At 39.8% G+C, this 17,198-nt stretch overlaps 1 protein-coding gene across 4 annotated transcripts; it reads left to right on the top strand.

Annotated features, from left to right (window-relative positions):
* HEY2 (hes related family bHLH transcription factor with YRPW motif 2) lies at positions 1–11,852 on the top strand. Of its 4 annotated transcripts, none has more exons than XR_009506264.1 (6): positions 1–221; positions 2,140–2,218; positions 2,355–2,438; positions 5,144–5,225; positions 9,821–10,658; positions 10,750–11,852. XR_009506264.1 is itself a non-coding variant. In XM_059941955.1 (5 exons), exons 1-5 carry the CDS (start codon positions 139–141, stop codon positions 10,504–10,506), a joined length of 1,014 nt encoding a protein of 337 aa, XP_059797938.1. In that variant the 5' UTR covers positions 1–138; the 3' UTR covers positions 10,507–11,852. The 4 variants fall into 4 exon arrangements, 2 of the variants coding, with proteins under 2 accessions (XP_059797938.1, XP_059797940.1); XR_009506265.1 differs by having other exon boundaries at positions 9,821–10,661; XM_059941955.1 differs by having other exon boundaries at positions 9,821–11,852.
* Positions 11,853–17,198: the final 5,346 nt, after the last annotated feature.

Raw genomic sequence — 17,198 nt, 5'->3', positions numbered from 1 at the left:
GCCGACCGCGCCGCCGCCCGAGCCGCGCCTGCCCGGGCCCAGGGAGGGCGGGAGGGAGGAGGCAAGCAGGGAGGGCGCTGCGTCCGGCTCGGTGTCCGAGGCTCCGGCCCGGCTGCACCCCGTGCGGTGTTCGCCGTGATGAAGCGCCCTTGCGAGGAGACGACCTCTGAGAGCGACATGGACGAGACCATCGACGTGGGGAGCGAGAACAATTACTCGGGGTGAGCGCGGGCTCGGCGGGAGCTGTCCGGAGCCCGAGGCATCGGGGAGGTTTGTGTACGAGCGGCTTCTTGGAAATCCCGAGGTTCCTCTCCGCCGCGTTCTAACCGAGCGGGGAAAGTTTTGCCCGAAAAACTTTCAGGGGTGGGCGCTCACGGAGCGCGTGTTCGGGTGGGGTGAGGCATGTGGGTTTGCACTCTAGGGGTGGGGCGGCTGAAAGTGTGCAGAGGTTGGCGAAGGAGGGTCCCCGGCTGTCAGCGTTGGGCGTGCGGACTGGCACGCCCGGGCGACGGGCGACGCCCCCGCCACCGAAACTGCATTTGGGAGCACTTTCAAAATGGGCCAGGCGAAGAGAGAAAAAAATGATTTTTTTTATTTTTAAAGAGACTAAAAGATGACTTGCTTTTTGGAGCCATTAAAACAATTAGCGATGTCAAGGCTAAGTAGGCTGAGATTTCCAGGTTGATCGTATGTGACTTTGCTGACGGGAGTGTGAGTGACAGATGAAGGATCGTTTCAGGCATGCATCTCTTTGCTTGTTCCTGAGTCTGGAGAAGATTGAGATCGTGATCACGGAAGCCAGACCTCCACTTTCCAGTGACAGAGGGAGGTTATGGAGGCGTTTTAGTGCCAAGGCGGGTCAAATGATAATTGCTTCTAATTGGCATCCCCAGAAGCACCTTAATTATTTATCTGCAGCTGTCACTCAAAGAGTAAAATTCTACGTTTGGAAAACTGCTTTTCTTTCAATATTATTTTTCTAATATGTACAAACCTTAGCCTGGAATCAGCAAAAGCAAAGATATTTACTTGAAGCGTTGTTTGCAAAGTATCTTCTAATTATTAAAGTGTTGTGTCATCTTAAAAAATGAGATCCGAAAAACAAAAGATGTCATGTGAAAGGTGAAACCAGTTGAGAAGGGGGTGGGAATGAGGGGAACAGTTAATTCAGAAATAAGATCCAGAAGTGAGAAGGTGAGGTAATAAGAACCTGGTGTGTGCAATATTTCTATAATGAAAGAGAACAAATAACAGGAACCTGGAGAATTTGAGAACATGAGGAAGCAGAGTATCCATGAATTATGAAGAGAAACAGATACAAACTAGAAAGGATCATAAAAATTATGTGACAATAAAGTGATTTGATTGAACTTTTGATATAAAATATTTTTTCATTAGCAAACTCAAGATGGATTACAACTCTGAGAGTTTTAAGCTTAGATTGAAGGCTGAGAGATACTCACCTAGAGTTTTATTTTCAAAGTAAAACATTTACCTAGTAGTTGATCTAATTTTAATTTTTCTATTAGTGGCATATTTAATTTGGGGTCATTCTTTTGGAAGATTAATATAGAAAACATTGAATTTGTCATTTTTTTCTTGTATGACTACTTGGAGTTTTGAAATAGTAAGGTAACTTCTGTTTATTTTAAAGATTGCATCTAGGGACAACAGTTTGACATGTGATGGCTGTATATCTGTTTGATAGTAATTATTTTAAAATAGCTTTGCTTTGTTCAGTGGGTCTTACCAGAGGGAGGAGGAGGGATGCTATTAGAGATTAATTGACTTTTAAGAAACATTCATGAGTGGAACTAGGAAGTACTAATATCTAACTTCTCACCCTGACTGCCCATAATTATTTCATTGGGAGGCTCAGTAAAAGTTTAGGGATGTTTTTGCCAGTGGATTTGACATCTGGATTACTCATTAAAATTAAAAGAAAAAAAGGCATGATTCCTATCTGAAAAGAGATATAAGGGCTGAGAGCAAAGTCTGTAAAGAGCAAGAATTAAGAACAAAATAATGCTGATCTGAACTGTGCTGTCACTCTGAATATTTAATGGGTGCCATCAAGCACCCAGAAGAAAACAATTGTTATGTTAATGCAGCACCTGACAAACTCTTCTTATTTCGTAGACAAAGTACTAGCTCTGTGATTAGATCGAATTCTCCAACAACGACATCTCAGATTATGGCAAGAAAGAAAAGGAGAGGGGTATGTGATTTTTTTTTTTGTCTTTTTATTTCATGTAATCCAGCCTAATGTGTAGCAGTTGTATTTTTCCATTACGAGTAATTTTATCATTTGTGTATTCATGAACTTTTGTTGTTGTTTTGCTTTTTGGGGATAGATAATAGAGAAAAGGCGTCGAGATCGGATAAATAACAGTTTATCTGAGCTGAGACGACTGGTGCCAACCGCTTTTGAAAAACAAGTAAGCTGCCCCCCCATCCTGACCACCCCACCAGTGAGCTCAAAAAAGCTGATTCTCTCATCTGGCAACGTGGGTTCTTCTTAAAGCTCATTAAAATAATGGTGTATGTGCCGTGATCTGGCACAGAGCAGCTATTTCAATAAAATGCTTTGTTGTGGCAAAACTATTAAAAACATAATCCATCATGAAGTTGAAAAACATTTCCATTCTCTAGCTTATTTTCCCCTTAAGGGTAACATGTTCATGCTCTCTCTGTTCCTTCTGTGAATACCAGTAGTGGTTTTATTTAAAACTGAGCTGTATGTAGTATTCTTCTTCTTCAGAAAAGATATCTATTTGAAATTTCATTTTTGTCTCAAACTATTCTTTAAAAAGTAAGCTTTTTATTTTAAAAAATAATCAAAGCCGAGGAAGTAACACCTCTAACTCTATTTCCTAAACAATAATACTAACAAAATTTATTTACAAAACCACTTGGTTTCATTTTTAATCCCTGGCTTAATAGAATGAGGTTTGTTTTGAGGCATCTTTGTGGAAGTTTGGTAAAAATCAAACTAGCCATAAATTCCCCTTTTCAGAATTAAAGTATTCCTTTACAAAAAAAAGAAGAAGGAAGGGAAAAAAAAAGATTTGCACACTTAGTAAAGTAGGAAGCCAAATGTTTAAATCTTCCTTTTCATTTTGGAAGAGTTGTGTTTTTCCTCCTGCCGCCGTGGCTGATAGATTTCAAAGAGCATCTTTCAAAGAGTATGGCATCATACCCTTGTTGAAAATAACTTTCAATTAAATTCAAATAGGGTATAAGACAGCTGTTGTTTGTTTATTCCATTTTGTTGTTTACTTCATGAACCACAAACATTATAAAGCAAGCCCTACAAAGCCCTTGGAAATTATCCAGAAACTGCAGTTTTGTTATTAGTCACTTTCACTGAAACTACTGTACATATTCATGGAAAAACTGAACATTGACAGAAGTACAAGTTGTCAAATGCTATTGACTATACATTTTTAAGAGAAAAAAGGCACCGCTCTATATGCTGAAACTGTCTTTAATGAGCTAAATGTAATGGGCAAATTGTAGTTTTGATTATTAGCATTTCCCATGACAATACGTTGAAAATGAAAATATCAGTAATCAGTGACGTTTTTACTTTCAGTGCTGAAATGTCTACAGTTATGAGAAACAGTTTGGTGATTTTTTTGGCGGGGGGTTTGGGGGGTGGAGTTCGTTAGATTTTTTTTCTTAAATGTCGACTTAAACCTTAAAAGCAAACCTCAGTAGTTTGGCAGTTAGTTACCATAAACACAGGCTTTCCCATTTGCTGAGCTTGGCGACCAACCCTAGAGAGCTGGCCCTGTCACAATGTAATTAGAAGAGTGTTCTTTCAAGCAGTTTAAATCACTCTGGCACTCTCACCATGCAATGGGTGCTGACAATTTTCACAAAACAAGTAAAGCATAGGAACCTGAAATAAACTGCAGTTTCCTTTTCAAGACAACATACTGATTTAATTATTTAGCTCTTCTAAGAAATTAGAAGCCACCCACAGCCCTCTGAGACAGTTTGAAGTGGCACATTTGTATTTCAGTTGGTTTCCAGAGGTTGCCTTGTTTTAAAATGGGGGAGGGGCATAAAAATATAATGACAATTTTATTAAGAACTATTTTAAAGGGTTCAAATATCCTTAAGCATTTTTGATGCTTATTAGATTAAAGTTAGATTATGCTTCCTTGTTTATGATCTTGGAATTTACAGTGACACCTGCTGGTAATTATTGGGGAAAAAAAAAAAAACCCTTGAAAGTCTTCCCATCGCACTTTTGGTTCTATACTTACAGTGGTGTAGTATGAATTACCTTAAAGACATAATAGAATTTTCTATTTTTGAAAAATATGCTTTTTAACAATAATTTGCTGAGATCCTGTCTGCTTTTCCTCCAGAGTTGGATTCAACTGATCTAGACTTCAGCATTATATAAGACTATTGTATATCCCCTGATAAAATAAAGTATATTATTAACCAGTTTGATGCAGTTTGAGATTTTTGCAGTTGTAGTAGTTTGGGTAGAGTGATCTTAGTATAATTATTATTATTTTTTTTTTTTTTTTTTTTTTTTTTAATTTTTTTTTTTTTTTTTTAAGGGGTGTACTCTTTTTTTTTTTTTTTTTTTTTTTTAATTAATTTATTTCTGACTGTGTTGGGTCTTCGTTTCTGTGCGAGGGCTTTCTCCAGTTGCGGCGAGCGGGGGCCACTCTTCATCGCGGTGCGCGGGCCTCTCACCGTCGTGGCCTCTCTTGTTGCGGAGCACAGGCTCCAGACGCGCAGGCTCAGTAGTTGTGGCTCACGGGCTTACTTGCTCCCCGGCATGTGGGATCTTCCCAGACCAGGGCTCGAACCCGTGTCCCCTGCATTGGCAGGCAGATTCTCAACCACTGCGCCACCAGGGAAGCCCAGTATAATTATTTTTGTGTGTTTAAAAATTATTTATTATGCCTTTTAGTCTTTAAAAGTTAAAATGGCAAACATCTGTCATTAGGTGTGATGCAATTAGTGTTTTCATGTAAAGTTCAGGAAGAATTCATATTTTTCTGTGAAAAAGTTAAACTTAGAATTTTCTAGTGAGAGGGAAAATTAAAAATTCAGGGTAAGTTGTTCCAAATTCATTTCCATAGGACTTATAAGATTTTATTATTTGTTTATTCAGGGATCTGCAAAGTTAGAAAAAGCTGAAATACTGCAAATGACAGTTGATCATTTAAAGATGCTCCAGGCAACTGGGGGTAAAGGTAAGTAGGTGACTTCATCCCCACCCCCCGCCCCTTCTACCTTTCTCTTTTCATTTTTTCTCCCTAAGATTGTAAGGAAGTCATAGTTGAACAGTTCTTTAACGAGCTGAGATAGGAGGTCCCAGATTAAAGCCGTGGAAATCAATGCTAATGGCAGGATTGAACTCGTGGGAAAGAACTTCTGGAACAAAAGAAGCACTTGACCCTGGGCTTGTGTTTGCTTTTATAATACTGTGGGAGTAAAGCTTCATTCACAGCAGCCTGGTCAGAGGTTTGTTTGGGACTTTCAGAAGTGCATGCTGGAATTTGTACAGAAAGACAAAACAAACACACAAACATCCAAACATAAACAGGAGGTTAGAGGCAATCTTTTTCTCTTCTTCTTTCCCTCTCCCCAGTTCCCCATTAAATCAGGGATAGGACTCACTATAATGCAGCTATTCCAAAGGAAGTGAATTTTCATTGTTGTTTTCAGAGTTTGGTTGATTTTGTATTTAGACCACACAGAGCATTTGAAGTGCAGGTAGTGAATCTCTGTCCTGGAAACCACTGATGGAGCAGTCATTCCTGTGAAGAGCAAACAGGAGCAGGTGCCCTGGGCCCAGTGCTGTGGAGAGATGTCTTCTGTACTGGATAGTGATTTAGGGAAGAATAGTCCAGAGGGTCAGGGACTGACCCTCACTTCATGCTATGAATGGACTTGAGATCCTAAACGATGTAGTATTCATTCAGATTTCATTATCCCACTTCTCACACATCACTCAGACTTGCTTTTGCCCTTTTATATCTTTTTCACCCTTCAGGCAGGCCTTTGGTATTCATCTTAGCCAAGGGTGCTGTTCCATATATTTGATAACTGGGTAAGGAGAGGGTACCACAGGGGCTAAGTGCTGCAGCTACACCCTGAACGCTTATCTCTGCTCAGCATTAGCCTTTTATTACGTAGTATCAGAGTTTGCCCTAGATCAGGACAGGGGCAGGGCATTGGAGGGAAATAGCTGTTTATCAGTTGGTACAGAAGTATTTCAGTGTTTAACTCCAGCTGAGGACCTGTGGAGCATCAGCCCTGACCTTCACCATCCTTTACCTGTGTCAGGTGTGGGGGGGGTGATCATTGTAAAGGGACGCCCTCACACACGGTGTGACTTACCCTCTGCTGTACCTTCTCAAGGAGCCGTCCTGCCTGAATAACCATCCTGAATGGGTATGGAATTGTGATTTCTACTCTTTAAAATGTAACCCTCAGCATAGGCTGCAAATATTCTTACGTAATAGGGAAGAGAACTGGATGAAATTCTAGAAGCCTGTGATCCAGCCCAGCTTGGCCACTGACCCACCTTTAAGCCGAGACAGAGGTGCTGGGCTGCACAGGGAGACCTGTACTAGCACTGTGAGCCCTCAAGGCCCCCCGCCGCCCCAGGATTCTGCCTCTACACCTGCTCCCTCAGGACGTTAGGGGACTGATCGGGTTAGTGATCGTGCAGGGAAAGTTGTTTGATTGCTTTACTTCCCTTGGCATTGTTAGCCACAAGGCTAAGAATTTTTATCAGCGTTTCAAATATTTGGCATGAGCTATACTTCTAAAGAGTAATATTGTTCTTATGCCTTATTATAAACACTAAGTTCCATCTTGGTTGCTATTCTTGGCTACCTGAACAGTCCTAAAATTCATCCCAAAATAGTTTGTGAACAGACATTTCCGAGCAAGCTCCATACAAGTCGCCTGACTGCCAGCTCATTAGAGAGGTCTCCTCGCAGGAGAACGTGTGGGCCTTGAAGAAGGGGGGCTGGCAGTGTGGGCTCGAATTATTAAAGACTCACAGCTGCTATGGGGGCCTCAAAATGTACTGGTGAAGGACAGACACTGCATTTGGCTTGCCTGGTTTCAAATCCTGGCTCGTTTTTCTTGTCTTTTTTTTTTTTTTTTAAGAATTATTTTATTTATTTATTTTTGGCTGTGTTGGGTCTTCGTTTCTATGCGAGGGCTTTCTCTAGTTGCGGCAAGCGGGGGCCACTCCTCATCGCTGCGTGCGGGCGGGCCTCTCACTATCACGGCCTCTCTTGTTGCGGAGCACAGGCTCCAGACGTGCAGGCTCAGTAGTTGTGGCTCACGGGCCTAGTTGCTCCGTGGCATGTGGGATCTTCCCAGACCAGGGCTCGAACCCGTGTCCCCTGCATTAGCAGGCATATTCTCAACCACTGCGCCACCAGAGAAGCCCCTCTTTTTTTTTTTTTTTTTTTGGTCTGTGACCCTAGATAAAGGACTGACCTTTTCTGAGCCCCAGTTTCTTCATTTGTAAAATGAGGACAGTGATGGTGTTCACTTCGCAAGGTTGTCGTGAGCTTATTCACTTAAAGCCCAGAGAGCAGTGATGAAAGTGGTGTGGACCCCTGTGCTATGATTATTGGCCCAAGGTGCGGTCGCAGGAAACAGTTGCTCATCGTCATTTCCCTCTGCGTTCAGCAACAGTATAGGAATTACATAATTTATATTCCTTAAGATGCAACAGAGAACTCACCCATATACAACCACATACAGCTGGCAAATCACAAATTTCAATTACTTCATGCCGACTCATGAAGATTCTTGGAAGTTCCTGGGGTACAATTCTGTTGGTCCATTCTTTAGTCTGTCTTGGTATTGCAGGAGTTTCTAGAGAGGATTTAGTAGAGTAACCTAAATTTCTAGATCCCTCTGGGTTTCTGGACTCTTGTCTACTCTGATGATTATCTCCCTTCTCTCATGAAGTCAGCAGTCTGCAAAGCCTTGCAGAGAACCTTGAGGACTCTTACGGGAAGTCTTTCTTTGGAGGCGTCTTCTTCAGGAAGAACTTTCCCTCCTAATGCCAGGGGCTTTATTGCTAACCATGCTGAAGTCCTGGGATGATGACTCTTTTTGTTGCTGATCTTCCACATTTCATGATATTCTCTTATGTCAGCTTTGTGCTGTTGTTGTTACTGTCTTAATGGTGTATATTTTTTCCTCAAATTTCTTTTCAGGACTTCCAAATTTCTGTTAAAATTCTAGCTCTTGGACTTTGAATATTGTGACTACTATTTTCCAAAGTGCTAGTCTAATTGTTAATACATGATAAACAAAACAGGTAATACTTTGATCTACAAAATCATAAAAAAGGGAATGTAGTAAATGCCTTAGATGAAAATAACCTTGTTTGAATGTGATATTTCTCGTTTACGTATATACACATACCCGAAGTGAGTAGACTAAATTTTAATTTGAAAATTGTTTAAAAAAAAAGTTGCAAATGAGAAAAAAAAGTCTAAAAAGGATACGTTTATACACATTAGAGATCACTTATTCAAAGTGGTGACATTTCCCCAAATGTCTGATTATTATCAGTACCCTAAATTGGCACTGATACTAATCAGATGTTACTATTTTCTTTTTTTTTTTTTTTTTTAATTTATTGATTGATTGCTTGATTGCTATGTTGGGTCTTCGTTTCTGTGCTAGGGCTTTCTCTAGTTGCGGCAAGCGGGGGCCACTCTTCATCGCGGTGCACGGGCCTCTCACCATCGTGGCCTCTCCTGTTGCGGAGCACAGGCTCCAGACGCGCAGGCTCAGTAGTTGTGGCCCACGGGTCCAGTCGCTCCGCGGCATGTGGGATCCTCCCAGACCAGGGCACAAACCCGCGTCCGATTCCCAACCACTGCGCCACCAGGGAAGCCCACTATTTTCTATTCTAATGTGTTATCTTTGGATAAAAAGGGATTCTCATAAATGTGACCAGCTCTAGCCATTTTAATGGTAGTAACCTTAGGTGTAAGGGTATGTGCATGCACACTGACACAATTAATATACATTTCTTTCTTGGAAGGATGCCAGAAAAAAGTAAGCTAACCAATGAAAGAAATGTATATTTGGACTTCAGGAAAACTAGGAGTTATAGTAATGTTATATTACCTGATAGAAAAATAAGATCTTCAAATTAGTAACCAAATTTTTAAAAATCATTTTGCTTCTTTAACTTTTTTCCATACAAAGTAATGGTGTTTTCATTTTGTTGATGAAAAACACTATGAGTCAAGAAGCATTTATGAATTTATTAAGCAGTTCTGGCACATTTCTAAAAAAAGTCCTCAAACTGCTCATACGCATTTCACATCTCGGTTATAAATGCCAAGAGAGTGAGGATGTTTCAGATAAACCCTTTAATCTCCAATTCACGTGACAGAGACAGAGAGACTGGTACTCTGTTATACCGTGGAAACGTTTACTAGAAAATTTCACTATCCCACAATACAAAAGAAGAGACACGATTTTTTTTTTTCTGGAAATGTTTGAAACACAGATGTTCTTAATTCTTTTCCCCACTGTGCTATTTGGTTGCAGGAACAACTGCAGTACATAGCATTGCCAGAGTTGTCACACATGTGAATTGCAAAGTACACTTTCTTAACTTCTGCAAAAATTACAACCATAAATAGCTGGCAACGTTCTCAGAAAGTATCGTCGTTCTACTTAAATCTCTGAAGGTCAGGGTGGAACGTAGGTTGTGGCTACGCTTCATAATTGTATCGTTCTTTCTCTCACTGTCTCTCCTGGCCCCCACTTTGCTCAAACCTCCTTTCAGGCTACTTTGACGCCCACGCTCTTGCCATGGACTTCATGAGCATTGGATTCCGAGAGTGCTTAACCGAAGTGGCAAGGTACCTGAGCTCTGTGGAAGGCCTGGACTCCTCCGATCCACTGCGGGTGCGCCTGGTCTCTCATCTCAGCACGTGTGCCTCACAGCGAGAGGCGGCGGCAATGACCTCGTCTCTGGCCCACCACCATCACCCCCTGCATCCGCACCACTGGGCGGCGGCCTTCCACCACCTTCCGGCAGCCCTGCTCCAACCCAGCGGACTCCACGCCTCGGAGCCCACGCCTTGCCGCCTCTCCACCACTTCAGAAGTGCCTCCCGCCCACGGCTCCACCCTCCTCACGGCCACGTTTGCCCACGCAGACTCTGCCCTTCGGATGCCGTCAACAGGCAGTGTCGCCCCCTGTGTGCCGCCTCTCTCCACTTCTCTCTTGTCCCTCTCAGCCACTGTCCACGCGGCCGCTGCAGCAGCCACGGCAGCTGCGCACAGCTTCCCTCTGTCCTTCGCTGGGGCGTTCCCCATGCTCCCCCCAAACGCAGCTGCAGCAGTGGCAGCTGCCACAGCCATCAGCCCTCCCTTGTCGGTATCAGCCACGTCCAGCCCTCAGCAGACAAGCAGTGGAACAAACAGTAAACCTTACCGACCCTGGGGGACAGAAGTGGGAGCTTTTTAAGTTTTCATTGAACTTCTTGCAGTAGTAACTGAATGTCCTTCATTTCAGAGTCAGCTTAAAACCTCTGCACCCTGAAAGTAGCCATACAGATGTCTGCGGATCCACAAAGGAACAATAAAGCTATTTGAGACACAAACCTCAGAAGTGGAAATGTGGTATTATCTTTTTTCTCTGTTTTGGTTTAAGGCAATTTGGTAACTGACATCAGCAACTTTTGAAAATGTCACACTTGTTTTCATTTAGAAGTCTCCTGGAAAATATATGGACTGAACCATCCAGCAGTGCATCACGATGTCTGAATTGGGGAAGAAAAATGCCCTGACTGAATTTTCTTGAAACTAAATGGAAAAAAAAATATTCGTGTTTCATAAGTGCCTGAGCTAGTAAAGTTTTCTTTTGAACATACAACGTTGCACAAGTAAAGAAGAGCATAGAGGTTAGGTTAAGAAAGGATAAGGGACAGAAGTCTTGCATTAGGCTGCAGACATTTTAGTACAAATACCAGAAAAGAGCACTCTGTTGAAATCAACAGGTTTTTATTGGCCAAAAGGATTGCTGAAAGTAATTTTCAAGTTGAGAAACCTAGTTTTATCTTAGTTTGCTTTTTATGTACAAACTTGCCAAGTTGTGACATTTAACAATGTATTAGTATAAGCAATTATTACGTCAGTGCTCAGATTAACAAGCATTTCTGCCCTGCCTGCAAACCCCCAGGCACTTTTTTTTTTTATGGCTCAAAATATGGTGCTTCTTTATATAAAACATGCATTTATAGAGTGTACCTAGAAGCAGTTGCCTACTGTGTGCCCACCAGAGGCTATCTGACTCATGCCAACTTGAAAACTCTCCAGTTTGTAAAAGTTTAATTTATTCAGTTTCATTTGGACTATTTTTGCATATTTATCCTCTTCATTTCATCCCGATAACATGTAAAATCTAGTCTTGTCACCTTTTGGGGAGAAGTTGCATTTCTGGAAGTGGTGAGGCAGGGAGAGAACAATGGGAAGAGAAAAGCCACGATTTTTAAATGTCCTTTGTCAAGCTTGTGATTGTATTTGATCCCAAATCAAGATGAATGTATGCAATGGGATGTACATAAATTATTTTTGTCCATGCCTAGACTAGTGCTACATAATGGTGTTTTGGTTTTGTTGTTTTTATTTTGTTTAATGACAAAATAATCTCTTAATACTTTGAAATTGAGCACGTGAGAATTTATGTTTGAAAGACAAAGACACAGCATGTATTATTATGCACTTCATTTCTCTGCTGTGTGGAGAAAGCAATAAACATTATGAGAATGTTAAACATTATGCAAAATTATACTTTTAAATATTTGTTTTAAAATTACTGTACCTAGTCTTTTTTGTATTACTTTGTAACCTTTTTCTATGCAAAAGTCTACATATCACTAATTAAATGAAGTCCTTTTTTGACCATTTTTATGTGGATGAGTTGCTTTGCAGAATGGAAAGTTGATGTGAATTTCAAGCAAGGCCTTGTTTCACTAACAAATTAAGCCATGGCTTTTCTTTTTCTCTTTCAAACTCATTTGATATAATTCACAGCCTTGAAAATAGCATGTATTTGAGCTTGTAAACCAATTAAGCATAGGTGAGTATGACATCATTTGGAGGCAGGAAGTGATCAGTTTCCTCTGCCTTTTATTCTTAACCATTCTTCTTGGAAAAGTGCAAATACCAGAAGGTCAAATAACAGTATACCGAACATACGGTAATAAGCTAGAATGTGTCATACATTTTGGAACTCAGAAATATTTATAGAGTATTTTTAAAACATCACATGCATGCATGATAGGTGTGTGTATGTGTGTATATATATATGTGTGTGTATATATATATATATATATATATGCATCCTGATGATAAATCCTCTGTACCTACCTCAAGATTTCTTTTGATGCTGTAGAAATTATGCAGGTATCCCTCCTTCTTCAGTGAGGCCTAAAATAGACTATTTCAGAGTTTCTGAAGCTGTTGGGCCAAACAGATGAGAATAATTTTTTTTTAAATGTTTCTATTATGCTTATCAATTATGCTCAAAGTTAAAGGAAAAAGTGGGAGCCTCTTACATTATTTTAGTTTTGCAAAATCACGCATATAGTTTATCTAATTTTTTTCTGTAAGTGGGTGAAAAAATGAGCAAAAACAGATCACCTTTGTTCCCCTTGTCTGTAAGCTCTGTGACTATTGTCAGCGCTGATAGAATTAAGTAACAAATAAGAAAATGGATTTAGTGGTATTTGGAGTTTGCTTTTTAATCGTGATTTGTGGATAGCAGGCATAGAAATAATTTTGATTTAGGATCTAATAGTTGATTCTGTGCCTGTTGTAATGTCAGCATTCAAATAACTTCTTTTTTTGCAATATAAACTATTTTAGTGATGGGTTTTTTTTTTTTGGATTAAATATTTTAAGATAAATCCCCTTCTTCCTTCTTTTTATCCTCTTCCTTTTTTTTTCTTACATTTTTTTTCTTCCCAGTTACATATGGGTTATTATTTTTCAAATCATTTGATTAAAATATTTGCCAGCCAACATGCTACATAATTGCTAAGGGTGTCAGTGTTCCTAAAGATAATCATTGTCAGTAATTTCAGTTGTTTAAAGTTCATTGGTTCTTGATCAATGTTTCATACCTTCAGTTTTTAACATCATATTTCACTCTATTAACTTTACCATTGAGTTTTCCATCTCTGACCCAATGTTTTGTGAAAGTGGTGTTTCACCTTTAGTTGTGGTAATTTTCATGTTCACTACCAAAACAGAAAAAAGAAAAATGTTGTTTATAGTTCAAGGGAAAAGAACTTTTAGGGTTTGATTTTTGGTGGGTTTTGTTTGTGTAAAAGTTAGTCCCAAAATTAACTCAAAGGATTTTTGGTGGGGGGGGGGGAGGAAAAAAAAGAAAAAGGAGGACTTTTTTAGAAATTTGGTTTTCCCCAAATGATGAAAGCTATATGTATGTCTAATTAGAACCCAGTTTTATATTTCACATCATTGAGCCAGAAAGTATTTATTGAATAACTACTGTGTGCCTAGCTTTGTGCTGTCTACATCAGCTTTCTAATGTTATGGGATCCCACAGCCTGACAATGATGGGTATGACTACCACCTTAGCTATTCATAGGGACCCTCAAAAGAAGCAGGTGCCCTGAGAATGAGGAAAGGGGTTCCTAGGAACTAGCCAGGGAAGCTTTTTCTCTCCTTGGGATCTTTGGCAATTACAAATATGATATTTCCTATCATATTTGGAGAAATCTGAGGGACTTTTATTTTTTTATATAAATTTATTTATTTATTTTTCATTTTGGCTGTTGGGTCTTCGTTGCCGCGCGCAGGCTTTCTCTAGTTGTGGCGAGCGGGGGTTACTCTTCGATGCAGTGCTCGGGCTTCTCATTGTAGTGGCTTCTCTTGGTGCGGAGCACGGGCCATAGGCATGCGGGCTTCAGTAGTTGTGGCTCACGGGCTCTAGAGCGCAGGCTTAGTAGTTGTGGCGCACGGGCTTAGTTGCTCCGCGGCATGTGGGATCTTCCTGGACCAGGGCTCGAACCTGTGTCCCCTGCGTTGGCAGGCGGATTCTTAACCACTGCACCACCAGGGAAGTCCCTGAGGGACTTTTAAAGTAATGTTCAAAGATAAAATAGTTCAAATATTAACTAGAGTGATGGTTGTATGATCCACATGTACTTACGTATCATCAGTCTTAATGAAGCCTTTTAAATTACCTTCCTTATTATATATTCATCTTGTGCCTTTGCCAGTAATTAAGTTAACACAAAGTAAGAGTAATCACCTCAGGTAACATCATCACAAAGCAAGATAAATTTAGAATTTCATAATTTCTTAAGTCTAAGACTCCATCAGTTACAAGATACACTATTAGTTTAAGGTCAGTTTTTAAGGAAAAGTACCACCATGAAATAACTTTACACATCCCAATTTCCAAAGTGTAAAACTTTTTTTCAAAATTGTATCTTGGATTTGAGGCACTACTATAATATTATATTCGAATGTGATTTTTAAAATCCATGGCTAGAAATATACATAGATTAAAATGTGGGTGATTTAGCTTACTTTAAAAATACCAGCATAGGGTCTTAGTCAAATCAAAGAATCTGGGTTGACTTTGTAATGGCTTAATGATCTAAAGATAGATATATATTTTTTAAGCTTTTCATGTTTTTATTGCCCAATGGGACTATTCCTAGTTCTGCATTTTACTGAAGAATGGAGTTTGACTTCCCCTTGTAATTCTTTTAAGATCTAAGCAATAACTGAGGCTGTGAGCATTTCAGCAACTACAACAAAGCATTACAGCAAATATGACATCATAAACTGTGACTATAGCTCATATTCTTTGGAAGGAAGGATAAGTCTTTGAACTTGGATGAGAGATCTTTAAAAGAAGAAAAGTCCCTTGGCTTCCATCGACAAACTTGTATGAGGGGCCAGAGGCAGATGAGAAATGGTTCCTTAGGTCCCAGTTGGCACTTTCTCCCTCACTTCTAACTTTAGAAGAACAGACATGAATGGGGTTGGCTGGTTAGGGAATCAGGTCCTCTTTTAGAACTGACAGAACCAACACACACTCTTTAAGTCACATGTCTAGAAACGGATATAAAATGTAATACTATTAATGTTGTTTTGTTCTCTGTGCTAAGCTCCATGCTAAGTGCTTGAAATCTGTTACCTCACTTAAGCCTGGTTAACTCTCCTATAGAGTAGATACTCTTATTATCTTTACATATTAGGAATTAGAGAATAAGAGGTTGATTGTCCAAGGTTATACCTAGCAGTTTGAGCTGTGACTCAGCCCAGGCCTGTCTGATTCTTAAGCCCATACCTTTGACCTCTAGGCTGTGGCTTCTGGCAGTACTTTTGGACTAACTCATTCAGACTAACCAAGAATCTCAACCTGCCTGAGATCACTTTGAGCTAAATACGAGTAAATTAGCGTAAAAATCTCCACCATCTCTCCCTTTTAATATATGAGAGGATAAAAAAAACTCCACTTTATTCTGTAATGCAACGTGAAAGGAAATTATTTTGACAGTTCCCTAGTTTTAACTTTCACCTGTCAAGCAGTTGAGAGTTAATAAAGTTTTAAATTACTTATCTTAATCAGTGAACTTACCCTCTGTTAAATCTACCAAAAATATTCTATAATCTCAGTCAAGGTGGTTGACAAAAGTGAGGCAAAATAGTGACATATTAAGACTAGATAGCTGAGTAAATTGAGTTTGAAAAAAAAATCCTGTCTTCCATTAGATATAAAGGATAAGAGTTTTTTTGAGGGAAAAATGCTGGATTATTCTGAATGTTTATACATTCCAGGTCCATCATGTCATAAAACAACATTCTTCATTTGGCCTGTGAAGACCTGCTCAGTAATCCATTCACTTTAACAAGTCTTGTTATCAGGAAGGGGTTTTTAACTAACCTAAACTCTTCGGCCTGAGTTAAGCATGCTTTCTATAGCAGTTAACAGTTCATATGTGTATAATTTTGCAAAAATCTTATATCCAGAGATATATTTTTATATGCCTCTAAATTCTTAGTCTTCTGAGAACTGAATATTTCTGTTTCCTTGACCTCTGCTGTCATTCTGTTAGTCTGTGGGAATGAAGAGATTTATGCATATGAAATGGAATATGCATGTAATAGAATGCCTTATAAGCTTATTTTTTAAGGGATAGAAAGTGGCAAGTTAACTCTAAAGTTTCGTGCATTAAGCTTGCGTTGTAATAGTTTTATGTTTTCATTGCTGTGAAAACAGTCAAATTTTCTCCTGCGGAAGAAAAACTACTTTGCAAAGAATGGCTGTTATTCATAATGTTTCACTTGTATAAGTAGGGTGATAAATTTTATATTGCTCATAAACTCCTAAAACAACTGAGCATCTTGAGTTAACCCCTTCTTTCCTGATTATAAGCTATTGAACTGAATATTATTTATCATACTGTAAAACTATAAAACTCTGCCTGCTGCCTAGGTCTTTCATTGTTTTTTTTTTTTTTTTTTTTTTAGCCTTTTCCCTTAATTGCAGAGAACCCAAAGACAGCGTTTTTTGTTTGTTTGTTTATTTTGTTTTTTTCCCACCAAAACAACACGACGAGAGCTTCGTGTAGCTCTGTTTGTGTAAATTTTCTCCTGGGCCAGCAATGGCTGGCCTCTTCCCATATCCTAGCCAGTCTGTCCCAGCACAGCTGCTTTAAATAGGCTTCCCTTGGGGCCTGGCAAGATGACGGAGACGTGTTCACAGTCAGGAGGGCAAAACACAGAGGCACACAGGCCATATTTTATTGTCATCATAGCACACTTCTCAGTCACAGTCACCAGCCACTTCCTAAACAGGAACTAAGCCAGTCACTTTTTTGTCTCACAAGCAGCCACTGTTAAATTTATTTTGTTATTTTGACATATTTCTGACAGCAGAAAGATAAGCATAGCATAGTACAAATGGTTGAGTGCTGTAACATCAAAACTCACAGACAGCCTGGTGACATCAGATGAGGGTACAGTCAAGCTCAGTGGGCAAGCATCGCCTATGATGACAAACATCCTTTACTGCTACAATAAGGAGGCTTGATGGGCCATTGTGTCCCCTTTCAAAATTCAGAAAGCCCCCCCAAAAATATCCATGAGTCAACAACTGCTGAGTCATTCAGCAGG

The sequence above is a fragment of the Balaenoptera ricei genome, chromosome 12 (genome assembly GCF_028023285.1).
Source record: "Balaenoptera ricei isolate mBalRic1 chromosome 12, mBalRic1.hap2, whole genome shotgun sequence".
Classification (NCBI taxonomy): Eukaryota; Metazoa; Chordata; class Mammalia; order Artiodactyla; family Balaenopteridae; genus Balaenoptera; species Balaenoptera ricei.
Note: the sequence above shows the minus strand (reverse complement) of the source record. Positions and strands in the feature narration are given on the sequence as shown.